This window comes from Meriones unguiculatus, chromosome 1 (assembly GCF_030254825.1).
Source record: "Meriones unguiculatus strain TT.TT164.6M chromosome 1, Bangor_MerUng_6.1, whole genome shotgun sequence".
NCBI lineage: Eukaryota > Metazoa > Chordata > Mammalia > Rodentia > Muridae > Meriones > Meriones unguiculatus.
Genome location: NC_083349.1, coordinates 64,468,797 through 64,488,006, shown reverse-complemented (window position 1 = coordinate 64,488,006; position 19,210 = coordinate 64,468,797). Strand labels below are relative to the sequence as shown.

Here is a 19,210-nt window from a genome sequence, read left to right as displayed (position 1 = left end):
CATTTCTGAGGAGCTCCCCTTGAACACTCTATCAGCAGCAGCCGCCTCTGCCCTAACTCTGCTTTGGATGTTCACTGCCCTTCCTTCCACACTACCTCATTTCCAGCAAGTGTCGCTTGTTTCCAGCATCTTAAATCATACCCAGTGCCCAACAACACTTAAAGCCATTGAGCTTAGCCCAGTCCAGTAACAACTCCACATCACCATTGCCACAGGGACACCTAGACATTGCCCTTATTCTGATAGTCTAACTTGGAAAAAAGAAAACATGAATGCTCATCTATGAAACAGAGAAAAAGAATTCCTATTGGATGAACCTGGGATTTCCAGAATAGACTACCTAGCTGTAATAGTCTTTTAAAATTGATTTATTATCTGTGTGTGTGTGTGTGTGTGTGCGTGTGTGTGCGCGCATGCGTATGTCTGTGAAAGGTGAGTTTGGGATCATACATGTCAAGCACATATGTAGAGGTCAGAGGATGGCTTCTTGTAGTCTTCTCTCTTTTCATCTTGACATGGGCTCTGAGGACCTAACTCAGGTCACTGGGCTTGCATCATTGAGCTACCTCCCCAGCCACTTGCTTTTGATTCATTTAACTCAGACCAGGTAAATCAGAGAGTGTCAAAGAGGAAGGTCTGCTTGAAATGAGCATCTCAAGTGTCTTAGAAAGATCTGGAAATAAAGAGCCCTGTGAAGACCAAGGCACAGCACTCTGGGGGAAAGCTGTGTGGTTAGGGGAGTCCAAGAGCTACATAATAAGTGATCACAAGAATTAAATGCATTTCCCCATTCCTGGAACCTGTTTACATGGCACTCACTTTCCATTTGTATGCAGCTCAGTTCTAGGCAAGCCTAAACCAAGTTCAGATACCAATGTCTCGCATGCTAGCCTGAGCTGATGGCTTTTTTTCTCATGTGCAGACACAATCACCTTTATACATATCCTTATCTTTAACACTCTAAATCATAATAAGAACAATTATTAAAGAGGAGTTCACGGCTTTGGGTGTCCCCAACTCTAACATGCACTTCCAGAGATCCCAGATCCTAGTTTATCTATGAAAACATAGCTTTGTGGAAAGAAATTATGAAATGTTATATTTTAGCTGTTGGTGTTCAGGCTTCATAAATTACTTAACGTTTGCCTTTTCCACATGCATAACTTAGACCCAGTAGACAGGACGGTCATTTGGGTTATAATGCATGATTGTTCTTAGCATGCACTTTTCTCCTAGTAGGAAAATCAGCAAGCCCTTCTCTTGGAGAACGTGGCTGCAGTGTTTGGGGGCTTCCAGGCTGCATGGGGGTCCTCTCGGAGCAGAGAAGGTGGAGCTGAAGAAACCTTCCCCTCTCTGCGGCCCTCTTTCTCTTGCATCTCAGGTCCACTGGAGCATGTGCACCTGTCCCTTCCTTTTGTCACGACAAAGAACAAGGAGGTCAATGCGACTGCGGTGCTTTGGCCCAGCCAAGTGGGCACCCTCACTTACGTGTGGTGGTACGGGAACAACACAGAGGTGAGTGAGTCGGCCTTCCGCAGAGTGGCCAGTCAAAGCCCAGTCCACACTCGATGGAGCCAAAGCGAATGAGATGGCCTGTGGCTGTGAGTCCTGATGTAGCCTGAGCTTCCAGGAGAACAAGCCAGGTGTACTCACAAACCTCCTCAGGTTCACTCCTCTCCCTTATCTCCTCCGTCTACCTTTTCTAGCTCCCTCCTTTCTATCTCTGGCTTCTTCTCCACTAGTGTTCTCTAGGCGAACTTTCGCTGCGGTGACCATTAGCACTGCAGCTGTTTCTCAAGGGTTAAAGCAGAAATTCTCCAGCTGGTCCCACCACCCAGACCTTCTTCCTTGGAGGCCATGATGGGAGTGCTATTTATGTGGAAGCCATTGCTAGAAAATAAAAGAATTAAAGTTCTTTTGTTTGTTTCCCCATGTTAAAAAGTAAGGCCAAATTTTCAATAGACGGCTGATGAGCCCTTTAGACAGGTTGTTAGTGTTCTTGCTACCAGATAGTGTGAATCTTGATTTTAAAACTAATTTAGAAGGACAGAAGAGAAGTATTTGTGAGGAAGGAGCCAAGGGAGGTCGGCAAGCTAATTTTTTTTTTCTTCTAGGATACAAGTGTCTGACTGAATTATAAGCACACTCTTCTAACACATTTTTTTTTTCTTTCGAGTCCTCAAAACACAATCCAATTAGTGCTTGTTTTCATAGCAGCAGCTTCTAAGAAGCTATGGAGAGTGCGGCTAAGAGGACATCACACAAGCCACTCCTGCCCAAATGATGTCCCGTTCTGTGCCCAGGGCTACTGTCTTCCCAGGCTCTATAAACAGTTTATCCTGGAGGGGAATACCAGAAAGCTTAGAAATTCACAGAGCTTGTTCATACATTTGAATCTTCTATTCTTCATTTATCTCATGATTAGTCTTCATTTATCTATTCATCATTGGATTAAAAGTTCTGCTGGGTAGGAGATGATATGAGCAGAAATACATATATATATACCTTGCTTTTAGGAAGGGCCTATTAGGCATATTTATGTCCCAGTCCTGACTCAGGATGAAATCAGCAGACAGGAGTCAATTTCCGGGAAAGATGCAGAATCACTTATGATGAATTCTGCAATAGCCTTTGCCTGGACTCCAGCTTATGGGAATGCATAGACAATTATTTGGTGGCACACCAGGATGAGTCTGCATCTGTCCAGCATATGGAAATGTTGTGATACTCAGAGACAGAGGCTGTTTCAACAGTAACCCCAACTTTCCCTTCACTCTATATCCTTGTGTATTTTAGCCCCTGATCACCTTGGAGGGAAGCATCTCATTCAAGTTTACTTCTGAAGGAATGAATACCATCACAGTGCAGGTCTCAGCTGGGAACGCCATCCTGCAGGACACAAAGACCATCGCAGTCTATGGTGAGTGCCCATCTTTGCTGAGGCACCTTGATCCTCATTCTCAGATGATGTGCTTGGTCCCCTGATGCTAACAACCAGGGAGTGGGTGGTTGCTAATGGGGCAAGGTAGATGAGGAGCCTGAGAGGGAAGAGGGAGGAAGGGGATGATGGTCGGGAATTTTGCAGCTCTGGCTTACTAGCAACCAGGAGCTTCATTATTTACACAAGTTTCACAGAACAAAGACAGACTAATGATTATCCAGTGGTAAAGAGTATGTGTTTCAGTTTTTCATTACATGTCCAGGGTTACAAATTCCATCACAATTAGAAAATACAAACAGACCAGATTTTATTATTATTTTCAGCCCTATTACTCTAATTTAAATAATATAAAGAACATCTTCTCCAAAGCACACTCATTTGTTATATTACAGCCCGCTTTTAGGCTGTCAATGTCTGTAGTTTGAGAGCACTCCAGGCAAACCGAAAATATCTGATCCATTCATTTTGTGAATAACAAATACTAATACATAACTCCTTTTACTATATGTTTTATCATCTATGCAATGAAGTGGGAAAAGTTTATTTTAGTCAATGTGTCTTACTTACTGAGTTTTATTCCTCCAGGGCTGAACCCTGTATGACCTTCCAACTTTAAACTACAGTTTTAGAAAGCTCTAAGCCCATAATAAAAAGAGACCTTGAATCTGTAACCTGTTCTCCTGGCCACTCAGAGTTTGTCAATTATCTCTGTTTACCCTGAACCAATTATACTGTTTGAGTTAGCTCAGGGGCAAATGCCCCAAGAATATTCCTAGAGTAATTGCCTCATCTATCTGTGTGCTTATCTGTGCTTAATGATCTCCAGGGAATAAGGCAGACTTCCAAATAGTGGCCAGATAAAGTTAAGTTTAGGATTTTTCTTAAAAGACTCAGACATAATTTTTCCCAGGAAAAGACATGAAATGGATCATAATGCAGAAAGTCCCCAAGAATGCAACACACAGAGATCGAAACCCCAAAGTTAGAGAATGAAGGACAGTGAGTGTAGCAATCCGCTCAGCTTCTCTGGAACTGTGTCCAGTACCTGTGCTGGCTTCATGGCTCATGCCAACTCCAGTGGATATAGCAGGGCCAGCTGGTGACTCTCCTGAGAAAGAGCCGGGATGGTCTGTGGCTGTGCAGTAGAGAATGTGGTTCACTACTCAAGCAATGTCCTAGCACCCTGGGTGTTTCTGGTGCATGAAGGAGAACCCTGAGCTCAATCCCGTGGGTAGGCTGGGCTGGGCTTCATCATGATTAAAGGTAACTCGTTACAATTTTTTTTCCTGGTATTTGAGTAACTAAGACCATTTATTATAGAAAATGGCTAATTCGGAGAAATTTTCTTTTTAAATTCCATTTTTAAAAAAACCTTCCCATTATCCAAATGCTTTTAAAACTTCTTTTACAAATCTGTACTTGAAACAACAACAGCAACAAAATATGTTGCACACCATCCACAACAGTAAACTCTGTCAGACCGAAAGCAATAGAAATGCCCCCGTTACCACAGGCCAGACATGGGCTGGATGTCAGTGGGAGAAACAGGTACACAAGACAGCTTTGTGATACCTGGGGAAACTGAATATATTTCACATATTAGATGAGATAAAATTTACTGAAGTGGGAAGGTAGTATTATTGCTTGAAAATGAGATATAAAAACAGTTCTTACAGATTGATCCCACTTTGGTAATTTTTTTCTATATAAGAAGCTAGTCAGTTGGATATGAACTAAGCATTACCATAGATGGGAAAGCTGTGTTTTTATTAATACGAAAGTAGTACATATGTATCATGGGAAATTAAAATTTAAAAAATAAGATTATAAAACTATATAAATAATGTACATACTGGAGAAGGAGAAAGAATGAGAAAGTGACAGAGAGAAAGTTAATATGGGAGAAAAAAAGTTAGATTAGTTTGTTTTCAAGTATCAATTTAACCCAGTTCCAATAACATAATGTAGCTCTAGATTGTATTTTGAGGCTCAAGGCTCTCTTTCTCAGAGACTCTCTCTCTCTCTCTCTTTTTCAATTCCTTGTTGTGTCAACTTGGCCTTCAAAACCAGAGAGCAATTTGTAAGCAACTTTGAACATGTCTGAAGACAGAAAGGCCTAAGGATATTGTTGCAAAAACAGCTGGCTCAGTGTGGGATGTCATAGCTTTTCCTTTCCTTCCTGTCTGATGCACTTAGGTCAACTCAGACAGCAAAAAGAAGGAAACCTGGGTGTGAGGGATGCCGAGCAGAAGGCTACAGCATGGCCATGCACAGTGTGTGTGTGTGTGTGTGTGTGTGTGTGTGTGTGTGTGTGTGTGTGTGTGTGGCGGGGGTGTGTGTGTGATTCAGCTTCTTTCCCTAGCCTGTTTCTAGCTGCTGAGGTTGTATTTAATCCTTACAGAAACACTAAGATGAGGGAAATGATTGTGCTAATTCTCACTTTCCCCAGCAAATACCTGTCAGGTTTAGGCTTCAAAGCCAGATGCTCTTGGTCCTCTGTGCATGCCCTGATACTCTGTATTAGTTTCTTTTCTGTTTGAGAAGAGGTTTGCAGGGGCATAGAGTCTGTGGCTGCTCAAACCTGCCAGCAGGTGGGGAAGCCTCCTGATGATTCCATCCCCCTGTTCAGGAAGCAGAGCACAGAACACAGGAAGTAAGGCCAGGCTCTAACACCCCTCAAACCCACACACAATGCCACATTTCCTCCAGCAAGGTTCCGTCTTCTAAAGGTTCCATGACCTGTACAACAGTGCTACCAGTGGAGGACCAAGTGTTCAAAGCACTAGCATGTGTGAGACATGTCACATCCAAACCACAAAACCCTAAATCACCTGACTCATTCCTTTCCCTATGGATGAATTCCTCTCATGGATGGGTCTCTCTCCTCCTGGATATCACAAGTTACAATACTGAGAACTAAGCCATGAACAGGTAGGTGTTCCTTTTGTCAGGTGTGTGAATGACCTCTTTATTAGAATCACTGAAAGAGTCATAAATCTAGAAGGTCTCTGAGTTGTTCTTTTCCAAACCATCATTTATTGCTAGGAAATTGTGGTCAGACTAGAGAAATTGCTACTTAAAATCATTCTGCTACTTTGTGACAGTTACATTAATAACAACAGTGACACTGACACAGGCTAACATTGATGAAGCCTGTTTTAATTACCAGCAGCTGTCCCAAGCACTCGAGATATATGAACTGCCTTTTAAAATCCTGTGAACAGACTTGAGAGAAAAAAAAATCTATAATTATCACTGCTTTACAAATGAGAAAACATGGCATAACTACAATGAACAAACAGAGCCTAAGAATTCTGTGTCTAGAAGGGACATTTCCACACAACTTCATCTTGTTATGCTTTGTGTCTCCACCCCCCCAAGCCTGTTTAAAGACATCTTCTGAAGGTGGTCACCCTACATACAGTGGTGATCATCTATCTTCATTAAAATGTTAGTAGACCATATTGCCTGCTCTAACTATCCTTCATTCATTTTCAGAGGAGCTATCCAGGAGTCATATACATGGTTTGGAATGTTTTGTTTGTGTGTTTGTTTGTTTGAGCAGTTCTAGGATTGAACCTAAAGTAGTATGCCTGTGAGGAAAGTGTTATAACTCTGAGCTGTATCACCTGCCCTGTGGATTGGAACTTTTAATGAATTGTGACATTAAATAAAAATCATACTGGCCAGAGTTAAACAGGAAGGCTTGAACTCAAGTGTAAAGAAGGAAGAGTGGTTTTTAAATCCTAGGGCTAGCTGGCAGAAGCATATTGGAGAGTATGAGGGATTGTGTGGGGTCATTAGTGTGGTTAAGCCATGTGAAGCAGCTCCTATCGCCTAGGGAAGTTGGTCTTCAACTTCCCTCAGAGGCAGGAAGAGGACAGCACTGTCCCTTTTCTTTACTCCCAATTTCAAAGAAACATCTCACCCATGGTCCTTGAAGTTATTCAGGATTTACCTCTTAAAGGAATGGAGAAAGAGTCAACAGCTGCAAGTTTTGTAGTGTGCCCTTAGAAAGAAGAGGCCAGCAGATGCACTGATACCCAAAGCACAGAACTTAGCCAAGCAGAGGGAAAGTGAAAGCCATTATGCCATGTGGCAGGAGGCAAACTACTGAGGAGTGTGGAGTAAGGCTGGATTAGACTGAGAGGAGGACCCTCTAGCTTGTGCTGTTTGCCCACATCTGCTCCTGTCACAAGTCTGCTTTTACAACATGATAAGTGTGTCAAATCCATCTCCTTTAGGAACTGAGGGAAAAAGTCATTTAATTGGCATTTTCTTCTTTTCTAGCCCCAGTACACGTACTTGAAACCTTAGGAAGAACATTTCTAGGCCATTCTATCTTCACCTCAGACTGGTTCACACTTTAAGTGATAATGAGAAAGCCAAGCCATTTTTGGTTCTTTCTCTAGGCTAGACACCTTTCCTTATAGATGAAGTCACTGCCCTTTGATGAGAGTTAAGGAGAAAGTGAGAATGACATAAACCTCTGCCTTCAGAGCAAAGTTAGAACTCAGTGGGTGACTTTTCAATTCTGCCATTTATCACGCTGCTAATTTATATGCTTGTGATTGTTCTCCACCAGAAATTAATTACTGATGTTCACAGGGGTTACCAGTGACTCACAAAATAATCAAACTTTGAGAAACGTATCTTTGGAACAAAGCCACTGTCATAAGTACACAATTTCTCATGTAAAAGTCTTCAAAGCTTGTGTTTGATAACGTGGTGGCATTGTTAGGGAATGCACAAGTGGGCTTTTACACTTCCTAGATGTATCATTGTTGCTGTCCCTTAGCCCCCACTGAAGCACAAGGACATGCTCGAAGCAAGAACTGGTTGTCAACTAAGTAAATGCATAAATAACAAAGCCTTCATGCAAATGGAAATGAAATCATTTATACAATGAATACACAACCACAAATCACATGGTCCACGAATGGCCCTTAAAAGTCGAGGGCTGCTAAGTACAGTTCCAAGGCCAAGAGCACAGAGCCTCTATCTTCACTGATGTTAATGCATGTAATATCCTAATTATTATACCATTATAAAATGAGAGATTAATATGTTCAATACAGTGTTATCATTAAAAATGAAAGTTAAACATCAATGGTGAGGAAGAATGGTCAGTGAGGAGAAACTTCAAATAGCTTTGGAATATTTTTGTAGGTAGGTGCTGAATAAATGAGCATTCCAGTTAGAGTAACAGGGTATGCATATATTCTGGTGTCACAACAATACCATGTACCCGGGGCCCTCGGAGCTGGCGATAATGGGAAAAGGATACACAGCTAGATGAGGGTCAGAGTCTGTGGCTTCAGTTTAGCAAAGAAAGAGTTAGGGAGAAGACAGGGACAGTTTAGTGTGTTTTCCTGCTAGAAGGATCACGATGGTGAGTGTGAAGGGCTTTGTATGGAAAACAATGCCTACGCTGCTCTCTTGAGCTATTTATGCTGTAATAATGAACCTACTGTTATGCCCACAGAGGAGTTCCGGTCTCTTCGCTTGGCTTTTTCTCCAAACCTGGATGACTACAACCCTGATATCCCCGAGTGGAGGAGGGACATCAGCCGAGTCATCAAAAAGTCTCTGGTAGAAGTGAGTACAAATGACCCCTTCTCTCCATCAGACACCCTTCTGCTCTGTCCTGGAATTGCTTTCTGGAGAACAGACCATTTGCAAAGGAAGGAGAAGACAGAGCAGGAGCCCCAAAGGAGTCCAGTAAATCAATCTGGTATGTTGGCACATGTGGCCCATTTGTGCATGCCTGTCTTCATTACTGGGTGAGCACACCCCTCTGAAGCACATGGCCCTTGTCCCCTATGAAGCTGATTCTGCTTCAAAAAAAGACATAGAAATCAGTGACAGTTACACAGCTGAGTTCACAATTTAGACACTCGGAAGTGAAAATCAGTGAGTGTGCAAAATAACCAAGGAGAACGCTGTCTGGCTGTTCTCAAGAGTGAGCAGAATTAGTGAGAGAAACTCAGGGCCCAGCTCCAAGTCTGTCAGCACGGCTTGCAGGAGCACACAGAACGAGACACCTGGCCGTGTTGCTGTGTCTTACTTCTTTTAAAATCATCCCTTTTCCTCCCCGGCTCTAAGAGAAGGTGATTAGTATCCTCAGTTTGTAGAAAAGCAACTAAGATAACTCCCCCAGACTCTTATGAATAATAGGTGACAAAGCTACAAAATTGAAATGAGCGCCCTGTTTCTCAAGTCTGAGATCTTGCAATGGGACGACGCCTCTAACCCCCCTAAGCTTTCTGGAGAAGCAAAAAAGGGATTTGGCGTATTGCTCAACAGGCACTTAACTGGTGATCCGGCGGTGCTCATTCTACCCCGCGCTGTGTGTAGTTCCCAGGTCTCTGCTCCGAGGTCACCACTCCTCATATTCTTGTATGACTGCCAGTTTTCCGCTGCCTTCCACCTGGCTCCCGGGACTCACCCAGTCCCTGCATCTCTTCCACAGGCCACGGGGATTCCCAGCCAGCACATCCTGGTGGCCGTGTTGCCTGGCTTGCCAACTGCTGCGGAGCTCTTTGTTCTGCCCTATCAAGATGCAACCAGAGAGAACAAAAGGTCACCGGAGGACCTGGAGCAGGTGAGGTGTCCAGAAGACGTTTCCAGCTTCTCCCGCCCAGTGCTAGCTAGTCACCACGGGACTCTTAGAGGACTAATGGAATGCCATCAACCCTGATATGAGCATCGGTAGTTTAATTAAGGATCTGAGAGCAGGCGACTTCTTCGAATTTCGTGCTACTGAGAAATTGGTACACATTTAGGGAGGTCTACGTTTAGAGAGCTAAGCTAGTTTTTGGTTGCTGTTTTTTTTTTTTTTTTTTCAGTTTTTTTTTTTTGTTTTTTTCAGTTTTGTCACTGATAGTCATGGCTCTGTCATACAGATGAGGCAGTAAAAGCCAAAATTGAAATAATGTAGCTAAAGTCACAGCAATCCTATGGGTATTTTTTGTCTATTAAACACATAAAATAAGGCAGAATTTGGCCAAGATAGTAGATGTTCAATAAAGTTGTAGCAGTTGTGTTCATGGTTGTCTTATGATAGAAAAAGATGTGGAAATAAGAAAACTAAGTTCTGAAAATTAGTAAATAGACTAGGGTACTGAAGGACATTTTTGGAAGAAGGAATGTTGATGGTGAGAAAGTAACATTATTAATGAATTGACCTTCACAAATTAGAGCAGCAAAAAAGGACAGTAAGAAAAAGGAGTATATACTGACAACATGGCTAGATCAGTTATGATGGTTTATGGTGGAGAAGGTACTTCTATAAGTTCAGTAAAAAGTGTGGTAACAAGCTACAGGTGATGAAGGAAATTGATTGTATGTTATCCCGTCCAGGATTCCGCTCAAAGTAGCCCCAGTAGTGTCCACATAGAACCCGTGGGAAATTAGTGTCTTAGTTATGGAAAGCATTGTTTCCTGGTTGAAAAATACAATGATGAAATTTCCTTACAAGGCCAGAAAATGGATTGAGATTCCATGAAATAGGCCGCTCATTGCTAACTTGTAATTTTCAGTCTAGGTAAGGTAATGCTTTTCTCTGACTCGGTCACTTTAACTGAGGGAAAGGTAGAAGTGAGTTTTGAAACTCATGTAATCTGAAGGTCCAGAGACACAGTTCAGGCAAGGATAAATAGAGAACCAGTCCAGAGTGTCACCAAACTACTTCCTCCCTCCTACTGTTTTTCTTGGGACCACATGGGAAGCTCGTGCAAGAATGGAGCCAGTTTGTAGGAAAGCAAGGATGGCTGACAAGCCCTTGCTTCTAGTTGGCTTAAGTCTAATTCCACTCAGAAGACTGTGCCTGTCCTCTGCCAGCGTCACCGGAAGCCCTGGCTTTACAGTTCCCTTGGGTCCCATGTAGGTCAAGCGGGGAGGCATCTTTTCATCCTTGCAGTTCCATAGAACACCACTGCTGAGATTTCAGATGTTTTCACTCCTCTGTGGGTGGGAGGGTTAGAGTGGCCCATTCCAAACTATTAATACATGTGAACACAGAAAAAAAAAAAAAAAAAAAAAAAAGGGTTCCTCACAGAAAAGTGTGAAGGCGAAAGGAACATTGGGGAAGCTAAAACAGCTTTGACACTACAGACTTTAAGACAAATACACAGGATATAACAACAAAAATGAGCCCATTGTGTGAGAGCTGACCCCAGGACTACTGATCTTAGCCACTTTCTTCTGGTCCTTCCCTTATAAAGTTGTGCTGAATGCCCAGTAGGATAAGAACATGGATCTTGTCCAGTGATCCCTCAAGAGTAGGAGGGAAAAGACACAGTGAAGTGTCCCTTGTTCTCTTCCCTAAGCCACTTTTGAGAGTAGTCCCCAGGGAACAGAAATGCTAGTTGAATGTAACTGTCTTGTCTGGGAAATAAATTGAGAATTCTTCACAGCGAGAAGCACTTGACCCCTTTATCAGGATGGCACCACCAGGTTAATCAAGTGCCTTCAGTCTGGGAGGGCTCTGCCAGTCTTGCTTTCAGATCTCCAGAGAGTGTGAGAAGGCTCTCTTGCCCTCAGTGGCCTCATCAAGAAGAGCACATCCTGCTATCCCAAAACCCGTTGCTCAAGTCTGGAGCAAGTTCTGCCCTCTTGGCCCTGCATCCTTTGCTTCTTTCTCAGTTCTCAGGGGTGACAGATGTGGACCCACCATGCCTGGAGGGAGGAGAGAGCACTGGGAGGAGAAAGAGGGGACTTATATAAGTGGCCTTTAAAACTCCTTAAACAGAATTATGGGAAAGGCACACCAATTGGTTTTCCAAAACTAAATGCTCAGTCCTGAAAAACGTGCATACAAATAATGTACAAACAGAGCAGGACATATTTAGAAACACATATGTGTGTACATAAGCATAAGCACATGACAATGAATAAAGAGATCATAAATTCAGAAGAGAACTAAGAGTTATATTGGAGGGATTGAAAGGAGGAGAGGGAAAGGTGAAATAGTATAATTGTATTATGATCTCAAAACTACAAATAAAATGAAAAAGTATAAATGTTACTATTTTGGATCAGGTGAGCCTTTTCATTAAGAAATTTGCCAAGGACTTAGAAAAATTATTTGCTGTTTGGTAATTAAAAAAAAATTGTGTATAAGAGCATCACACCTCTGTGCTGTGAGCACAGTGCCTGCCACATGAGGGCCACTCAGGACTGTACATGCCTTCCATAGACTTCTGAGGACCCACAGTGGGAACCTATTGGCTCCATGGGGGTTCACATCTGTGCTCTGAAGCTTCACTTAGCCCTAGCTAAGCTGAGACACTTCAGATAATCCATTTGTACATTCATACTGAGTGGCCCTAAGATGGAATTGCAAGTATTATTTATGTAGTCGATCCAAAACCTGACAAGTTGGGGTACCATCAAATAAAGGTCCAAATGCCTACCCAGTAAAGGTGGGGCAGATGTCTATATCAAAAGACACTACTATGCTCCAACTCCAGAAGCTGAGGTTTCAATATAAGAACAAAAGCAGCACTAAAGACCAATACAAAATGTCTCATCCAAAGTAAAATATTATTTCCATTGTAATGTACATTGAGGAAAGCAATTTATATGATGCTCAAAGTATAAATTCAAAATAACAAGTATAAATATGTTCAAAGAACTCAAAGAGAATGTGAAAAAATTCCAGGATGAAGACTAAAAAAAAACCCACAAACTTTTGGAAAAAAAATAAGGAAAACAATATAAGATTTTGATTTATTTAAATAATATTGTCTTTATTTGAAAATTCTATAAATGTAAACAACAAATCTTGATCATATTTCCTTCTCAGACCCCATCCCAACAATTCTTACTCCCAGGACATCCTCTTTCCATGTTAGGGCATTCTTTCCTGAATCTATGTCTTTACCTTACCACTGGTTTAAACTGTTTCAAAAATTTACCAGCTCCTCTCTTAAATTTCACTTTTGCTCTAATTCCACTGATTGACGTTTCCATTCCAGTCATGTGAGTGTATTTTTCCTAAATAATTTTATTAAAAATAGTCTAGCTGTTGAGTATGTTCCTGGAATGGTGACTGTCCCTGTTGTGAACCAAATATTGATGGCCTTCAGTCTTTGGGGCACATAGGATTATAACTGTGATTTTCTACTGTCTGGGCAGAGCCTCAATGCTTATTTAAGACAATGGGTGGGGAGAAAGGGTGCCGTGTATCACCTCCAAACTGAAGAATTCAAGTGCTTGCAACTTCCTTTCCTCCTCTGCTATAGTGAATGGGGATGTTTGAAGTGGCTTCTCCTTCTGTCTCTTTTCCCAGTTGGTGGGAAGCGTCTGCCGTCCTATGAGAGATACAGTGCATGAGAAAACAAAAAACAAAAACAAACAAAAAAAAAAAAACAAACACAAAAACCACAAAACACTGCCTCTTTTGTTCAATTCCCTGAGAAGTTTCCATTGTTACTTCACTCTAGCTGAGTTCGTTCTGATTGTTACACTCAATCGTCATCTTTTAAGATAAAGATGAGGAGGAAAATCGAATCACCACTTTTCCTACAGTAAAGTTCTCTTATGACATCCTTTCTAGTGTCTGTATTGAGTTCCCATTGCCTTTTCAACTAGTGATTTAAATGAAGTGTGCACTTCATCTGATCATAGGCATATCCTAGCAAACAGGCAAACACCAGATTGTTTCTTGAGCCACGATTGTTTAGTTGAAGTAGAAAGCTGCAGAAGAGGACTGACTGTGAATTTAAAATAATTTACTCAAGGGAAGGAGCTTCAGCAGGGATACAAAGTGAACAAATTGTAATAAATAACAACCTAGAACCCCTGCACAGATATAGTCCATGGCAGTTTAGTGTCCAAGTGGGTTACATAGTAATGGGAAGAGGGACTGCCTCTGACATAATCTGATTGTCCTGCTCTTTGATCACCTCCCCCTGAGTGGGGAAGCAGCCTTACCAGGCCACAGTAGATGACAGTGCAGCCACTCCTGATGTGATCTGATAGACTAAGATCAGAAGGAAGGAGAGGAGGACCTCCCCTATCAGTGGACTTGGGGAGGGGCATGCATGAAGAAAGGGGAGGGAGGGTGGGAAGGGAGGGTAGGAGGGAGGGGCTTATGGGGGGATACAAAGGGAATAAAGTGTAATTAATAAAATAAAATAAAATTTTAAAAATAACTAAATAAATTTAAACAAAAAATAAAAATAAAAAAAAATGAAATTCACTGAGGAGACACGCTTTTCATTGGACAGCAAGAAAAGCAAATTCATCTTGTTTCAGTAAGTCTGCATGATCATATATTGTTTCACTTGAGTCTTCATCAGGCAAGCGCTTGTTCTCATTTAGGCTCTGGCTATGCTTCCTGTAGATTTCAGTTTATTATACTCTTTTTGTTCTCCAAACTTTCAAATGTTAAAATCTGTATAGATGGGCGGAATGAACTGCTCATGAGGAAAGTATTAGGAAATGCCTGTTCCTGTGGCCCAAATTGCTCAGTGGCACCGGGGGCAGTATTTTAGTTTGTGTGGGTTAGAGATGAATTAGAAATGACAGTGTAATGAATTAAATACTGTACCATTTTTATCTCCTAAATTCACTCATCCAGTTATATAACTAGACATGTTCATCCTCTTCTTCAAATGGTTCACGAAACTTTTTTTTTTTTCAGTAGTGCTGAAATAGGATTAGGAGACAAAGCCAAAGTGTAGTCTCAAATGTTAACTGGGTAAACTGAGATATGTCCTTTGACCTCTCTGCCCTTCCTTTGGGGATGCCAGCATCAACACATAAGAAAAACTGGCCAGACATAAGCAACATGACCAAATAAAATATTCAATCCACATAACATGTACTTAAGTATATAAATAGCATCTCATGATCTGCTAAGACAATGTAGAGTAAATAGTTCTATAATTAACCTGGTAAGTGGTTTAAAGTATTGTTGAAATTTGTGCACTGTTTATGACCAATTTATCAGACTATCAAGATGCCCAGTTCTATTTGATATTATTCCTGTATGGAATGTAAATTATATTTAGTTTTGCTCCTTATGCATAAGTTCGTTCCAAAAGAGTACATAACTTTTGTCAAATGTCTTTTGATGAAAGTTAAATAACATGAAACATGTTCTGCTACCAGATTAATTTTGCATACTAGCTTAGTTTTGTAAGTGATACAGACAAAGCCAATGAGGCAATAGAAGGAGCCAACGCACGTCTAAGGAGTTAAGTATTTTCACAAGAAACTCTCCCTGGGATAATAAATTAAAAGAATATTGTTCCAATAAATTTTATTTTTTTTGATTTAGTTATTTATATGTCTCACTTGAATATAAACATTTTCAGGAATAAGAAATAACATCAATTCACTGTGATGAAGGCGGGAAGTCCTGATAATGATACGTAGTTCTGTTTTGTGTTTCTGATAGTCTCTAGGAAACAGTCAATTTCTTTTTTTAATTAAAAATTTTTTACATTAATTATATTTTATTCACTTTGTATCCCAGCTGTAGCCCCCACCCTCCCTCATATCCTCTCATGCCCCTCTCTAAGTCCCCTGATAAGGGAGGTCCTCCTCCCCTTCCATCTGACTCTAGCTTATCAGGTCTCATCAGGATTGGCTGCAATGTCCTCCTCTGTGGCCTGGCAAGGCTGTTCCTCCAAAATGGGGTACGGAGCTAAACAGAGAATGCTCTGTAGAGGAATATAGAATGGCAGAGAAACACTTAAAGAAATGCTCAATTTCCTTAGCCATCAGAGATGCAAATCAGAACAACCCTGAGATTTCTCCTTACACTCATCAGAATGGCTAAGATCAAAAACTCAAGTGACAACTGGAGAGGTTGTAGAGAAAAGGGAATCCTCCTCCTTTGCTGGTGGGAATGTAAACTTGTACAACCACTTTGGAAATCAGTCTGACACTTTCTCAGACAATTAGGAATAGCGCTTCCTCATGATCCAGCTATACCACTCACTCCTAGTCATATATCCAAAAGATACTGAAGTAAACAACAAGGACATTTGTTCAGCCATGTTTGTAGCAGCTTTATTTGTAATTGCCAGAACCTGGAAAGAACCCAGGTCAATTTCTTAATTGCTTCTGAGAAGTCTTTCATGGTTGGACTAGAGTTTTTTCATTGTATATCTATATATGCAAGTGTTTGTACCTTTGCATGTATATGTATGTTGATAGTTTACATGCATTTGTAAGTGTCAAAGCCAAAACTGCTGTGATAGGCATTTACTAAAAATCCATTATTTATTTCCTATTAAGATGCCACTAATTGAGAAGTAATCAGAGATTACAGAAAAAGCGACATTGATAAAATTGCTTGGAAATCTTTCTTGTAAACCTAGACCATGGAGGAAAATTTCCCATGCTATAAAAACAAACAACCCCCAAAACAAAAAAAAAAAAAAAAAAAAAAAAGAAACAAACAACAAAACAAAACATTGGAGTATCTTCACAGAGGGGCTAACTGGTTACAACAAAACTTAAACTTAGCCTTGTTTTCTTCATGGTTTCACAATGACAGCATTTGCGGGGACGGTCCCAGTGCTTATCCGTAGGGTATGGGAGACCATTTCACCCCTTTTGTTCAACAGAGAAGCTTATGTGCAGGGCACTGCAGTTCCGTTGCCAACTGGGGACTTCTATAATGGACTCTAAACTAAGCCATGAGACCATGCTTAATTATTAATGTTCAACAATACCATTTTGACATCTTAATAGAGGAGGTGAAAGTCACCTAGCAAATAAAAAAGGGAAAACAAGAAGAATTTAACTAGAAGAATAATGGCCAGCATTCATCTAATTAGACGTAATAGCATGTTAAATAAGATACGAACTGATGCTTATAATAGTATATTAAAAACAAGGCAAGGATAACAGATAAAAAATAAGTAGTATGTTTATCCCTCAGAGCTTTTTAGAGATTTCTAAAAATGTGTAAGCAAGGCATAATAAATTTCTATGCTAAACAAAAGAACGGGCTTTAACCATTTCTGCAATTCCTTGCTGTGTGTAATTTCTGCTCAGGTTCCTTGCGCAGGCTGAAGAGTCTGTAGTCTAGAATGGCCTGTTTCCTACCAACATGTACCAGCCTCACAGTTGTTTAGGAAATGCCTCTTTGTATGAAACAAAGATTAACCTAGTCATTGCTTCAATTGTGGCTGCATTGTGTCTAGCTGTATTGTTTATTATGTTATTTTTTAACATAACATTCAGTATCCAACAGTCATAAAGTTCTTACCCATAAAAGCCATGGGGATTGTTTAGACAAAGTGAAGGGAGCAAAGTAAATCACACCAGAATGTTTGGATTGTACCAAGCTACTACTATTTAGTTCCTGTATATAAGAGACTCTCTCTCTTGCAGGTATATTTTTTCTTATATCTACCACCCTTCTCAACTCCAAACCCTTCCAACACCCCATGCCAGATAGGAGAGACAGAAGTTTAGTGTGTCGAGGGCACTGTTGAGATCCTTTTAGACCACTTCCTGTTGATTAAGGGGCTTGAGGTCCTTGGGGCAAGTCCAGTCTTCATCGTGTCAGGTTATCTCCAACTTCTTCTTGTCTTTTTTTTCTGTAGACTACTTGACAAACCAGCAACAGCAGCATCAGGGGCATCAGGAGCGTGAATCAGAAGGAGAAACAGCCAAGCCATGTCTCTTTGGGCTCTGGTCTTTTTAGACTCCCTCTAGCTTCCCCAGAATTAAACCATCTGCAGTTGGCAGAATCACACCACTGCCAGAGCACACACAAGGCAAATAGTCTGCTGCTGTGGACAGTCTGAAGCAGCCCCATATCCCACACCTGGGATTAATTCAAAACCATGTTCACATAGCATAACTGGGTTTCTAAAGAAGCAAAAACTCTTACAAACTCTGTTCCTATTATTTTCTCTACGTATTTCTCAGTGTGACTGTTTATAGTCTATATAATGATTTTGGTGACACTAACTATAATACTTCTTTCAGATATCTGAAGTTCTAATCCACAAACTCAACCAGAACTTGGTGCACTTTGAGCTGAAGCCTGGGGTCCAAGTTCTTGTCCATGCAGCTCATCTAACAGCAGGTCAGTCTTCATGTTTGGGGTTCTTGTCAGCAACTGTGCTGAAGGGAAATCATCTTCACTGTAACCAAGGATAGATGGTAGTTATAAATTGGGCATAATTCTTGAATGTTTCTTTGATTGATGGCTCTTCCCTAATGGAAAACAAGTTCAGCAAGAGAATAAGATATTGTTTCTACTTAGTCCCTGAAAACAGTTCAATAAATCACTTAGGTGCATGCTCTCATGTGATAGCATGCTTTGTCTCAAAATACCTCAAGAAGAGTGTTAACCTTATAAGTAATATTTTCCAAATCTTTCTATAAAGCCTTACAAATGATTTATAGCACAAGAATTCGATTTTTTTTGAGTTCCAGGCTATTGTATAACAGTTGAAGTAGATATTCAGGAGCAACATAGAGCCAGCCTTGATTTGGTACTAATTTTGTAAGTAAATGTTAATGATTTTCTGTCTCTTTACTTAAGGAGGTGGGGAATCTTCCTTCTAACTATAGAGAGAGATATTGATAAAAATAAGTAATCTGAAGCATTTATGAATGGATGACATCATGTGTGTTAATAATGAATTAAATGAACAATATTTATCAATTACTTGTTATGGGTAAAGCATCAGCTTCATGGAGCAGAAATGCCAACTGGAAATGGTTTTATAAACAAAACTGATGAGACTTATAATTTGGTTTAGTGTGGGTAAGTATGGTGGTGGCATTGGTAGACTATTCTGCAGTATATGGAGAAGCTGGGGGAGGTCTCTCAATAAGTAAGTGAATTTATGTTCATGTAGAGATGTAACAAATTGTATACAGGCATTCAAATATCTATATTTTTGTTTATTTTTCAACCAGATATTTATTTTCCATCATTTTCTAGAACTCACTTATGGACAGACACCTAGAAAACATATTTAAATTCTATGTTCCATAGAGCTGTTGATGGGGTTGTGGGATTGTGTGAGAAACAGAATAATTTCTATACTTAGGAGAGCGCACCGTGCATGAAAAGCTGTTGTTTTTCTTTTTTATTCCCTTGTATTACTAACAATTGAAGTAATTAAGGAAATTAAAGGCAGAGATGAATTCTATTTGTTCCAAATTCTATTGACTATTTGGTAAAGGAGATAGTGTTTGGGGGAGGGGGTTCTTAAAGGAAGGATGGGACAGGACTCATGAGTTATTCCAGAGATTTTAGCACCAACCAGGAAAGGCCTTGGA

The 19,210-nt window shown here is 40.6% G+C and overlaps 1 protein-coding gene across 6 annotated transcripts in view; it reads left to right on the top strand.

Annotated features, from left to right (window-relative positions):
- The window catches only part of Sorcs1 (sortilin related VPS10 domain containing receptor 1), a 510,611-nt gene that overhangs the window by 468,448 nt on the left and 22,953 nt on the right, over window positions 1-19,210 (top strand). For all 6 annotated transcript variants that reach the window (XM_060390928.1, XM_021648752.2, XM_021648751.2 and 3 more), the window contains exons 20-24: window positions 1,382-1,515; window positions 2,797-2,920; window positions 8,427-8,539; window positions 9,414-9,545; window positions 17,903-18,002. In XM_060390928.1, the coding sequence (XP_060246911.1) occupies window positions 1,382-1,515; window positions 2,797-2,920; window positions 8,427-8,539; window positions 9,414-9,545; window positions 17,903-18,002 (603 nt within the window). The remainder of the gene's footprint in view (window positions 1-1,381; window positions 1,516-2,796; window positions 2,921-8,426; window positions 8,540-9,413; window positions 9,546-17,902; window positions 18,003-19,210) is intronic.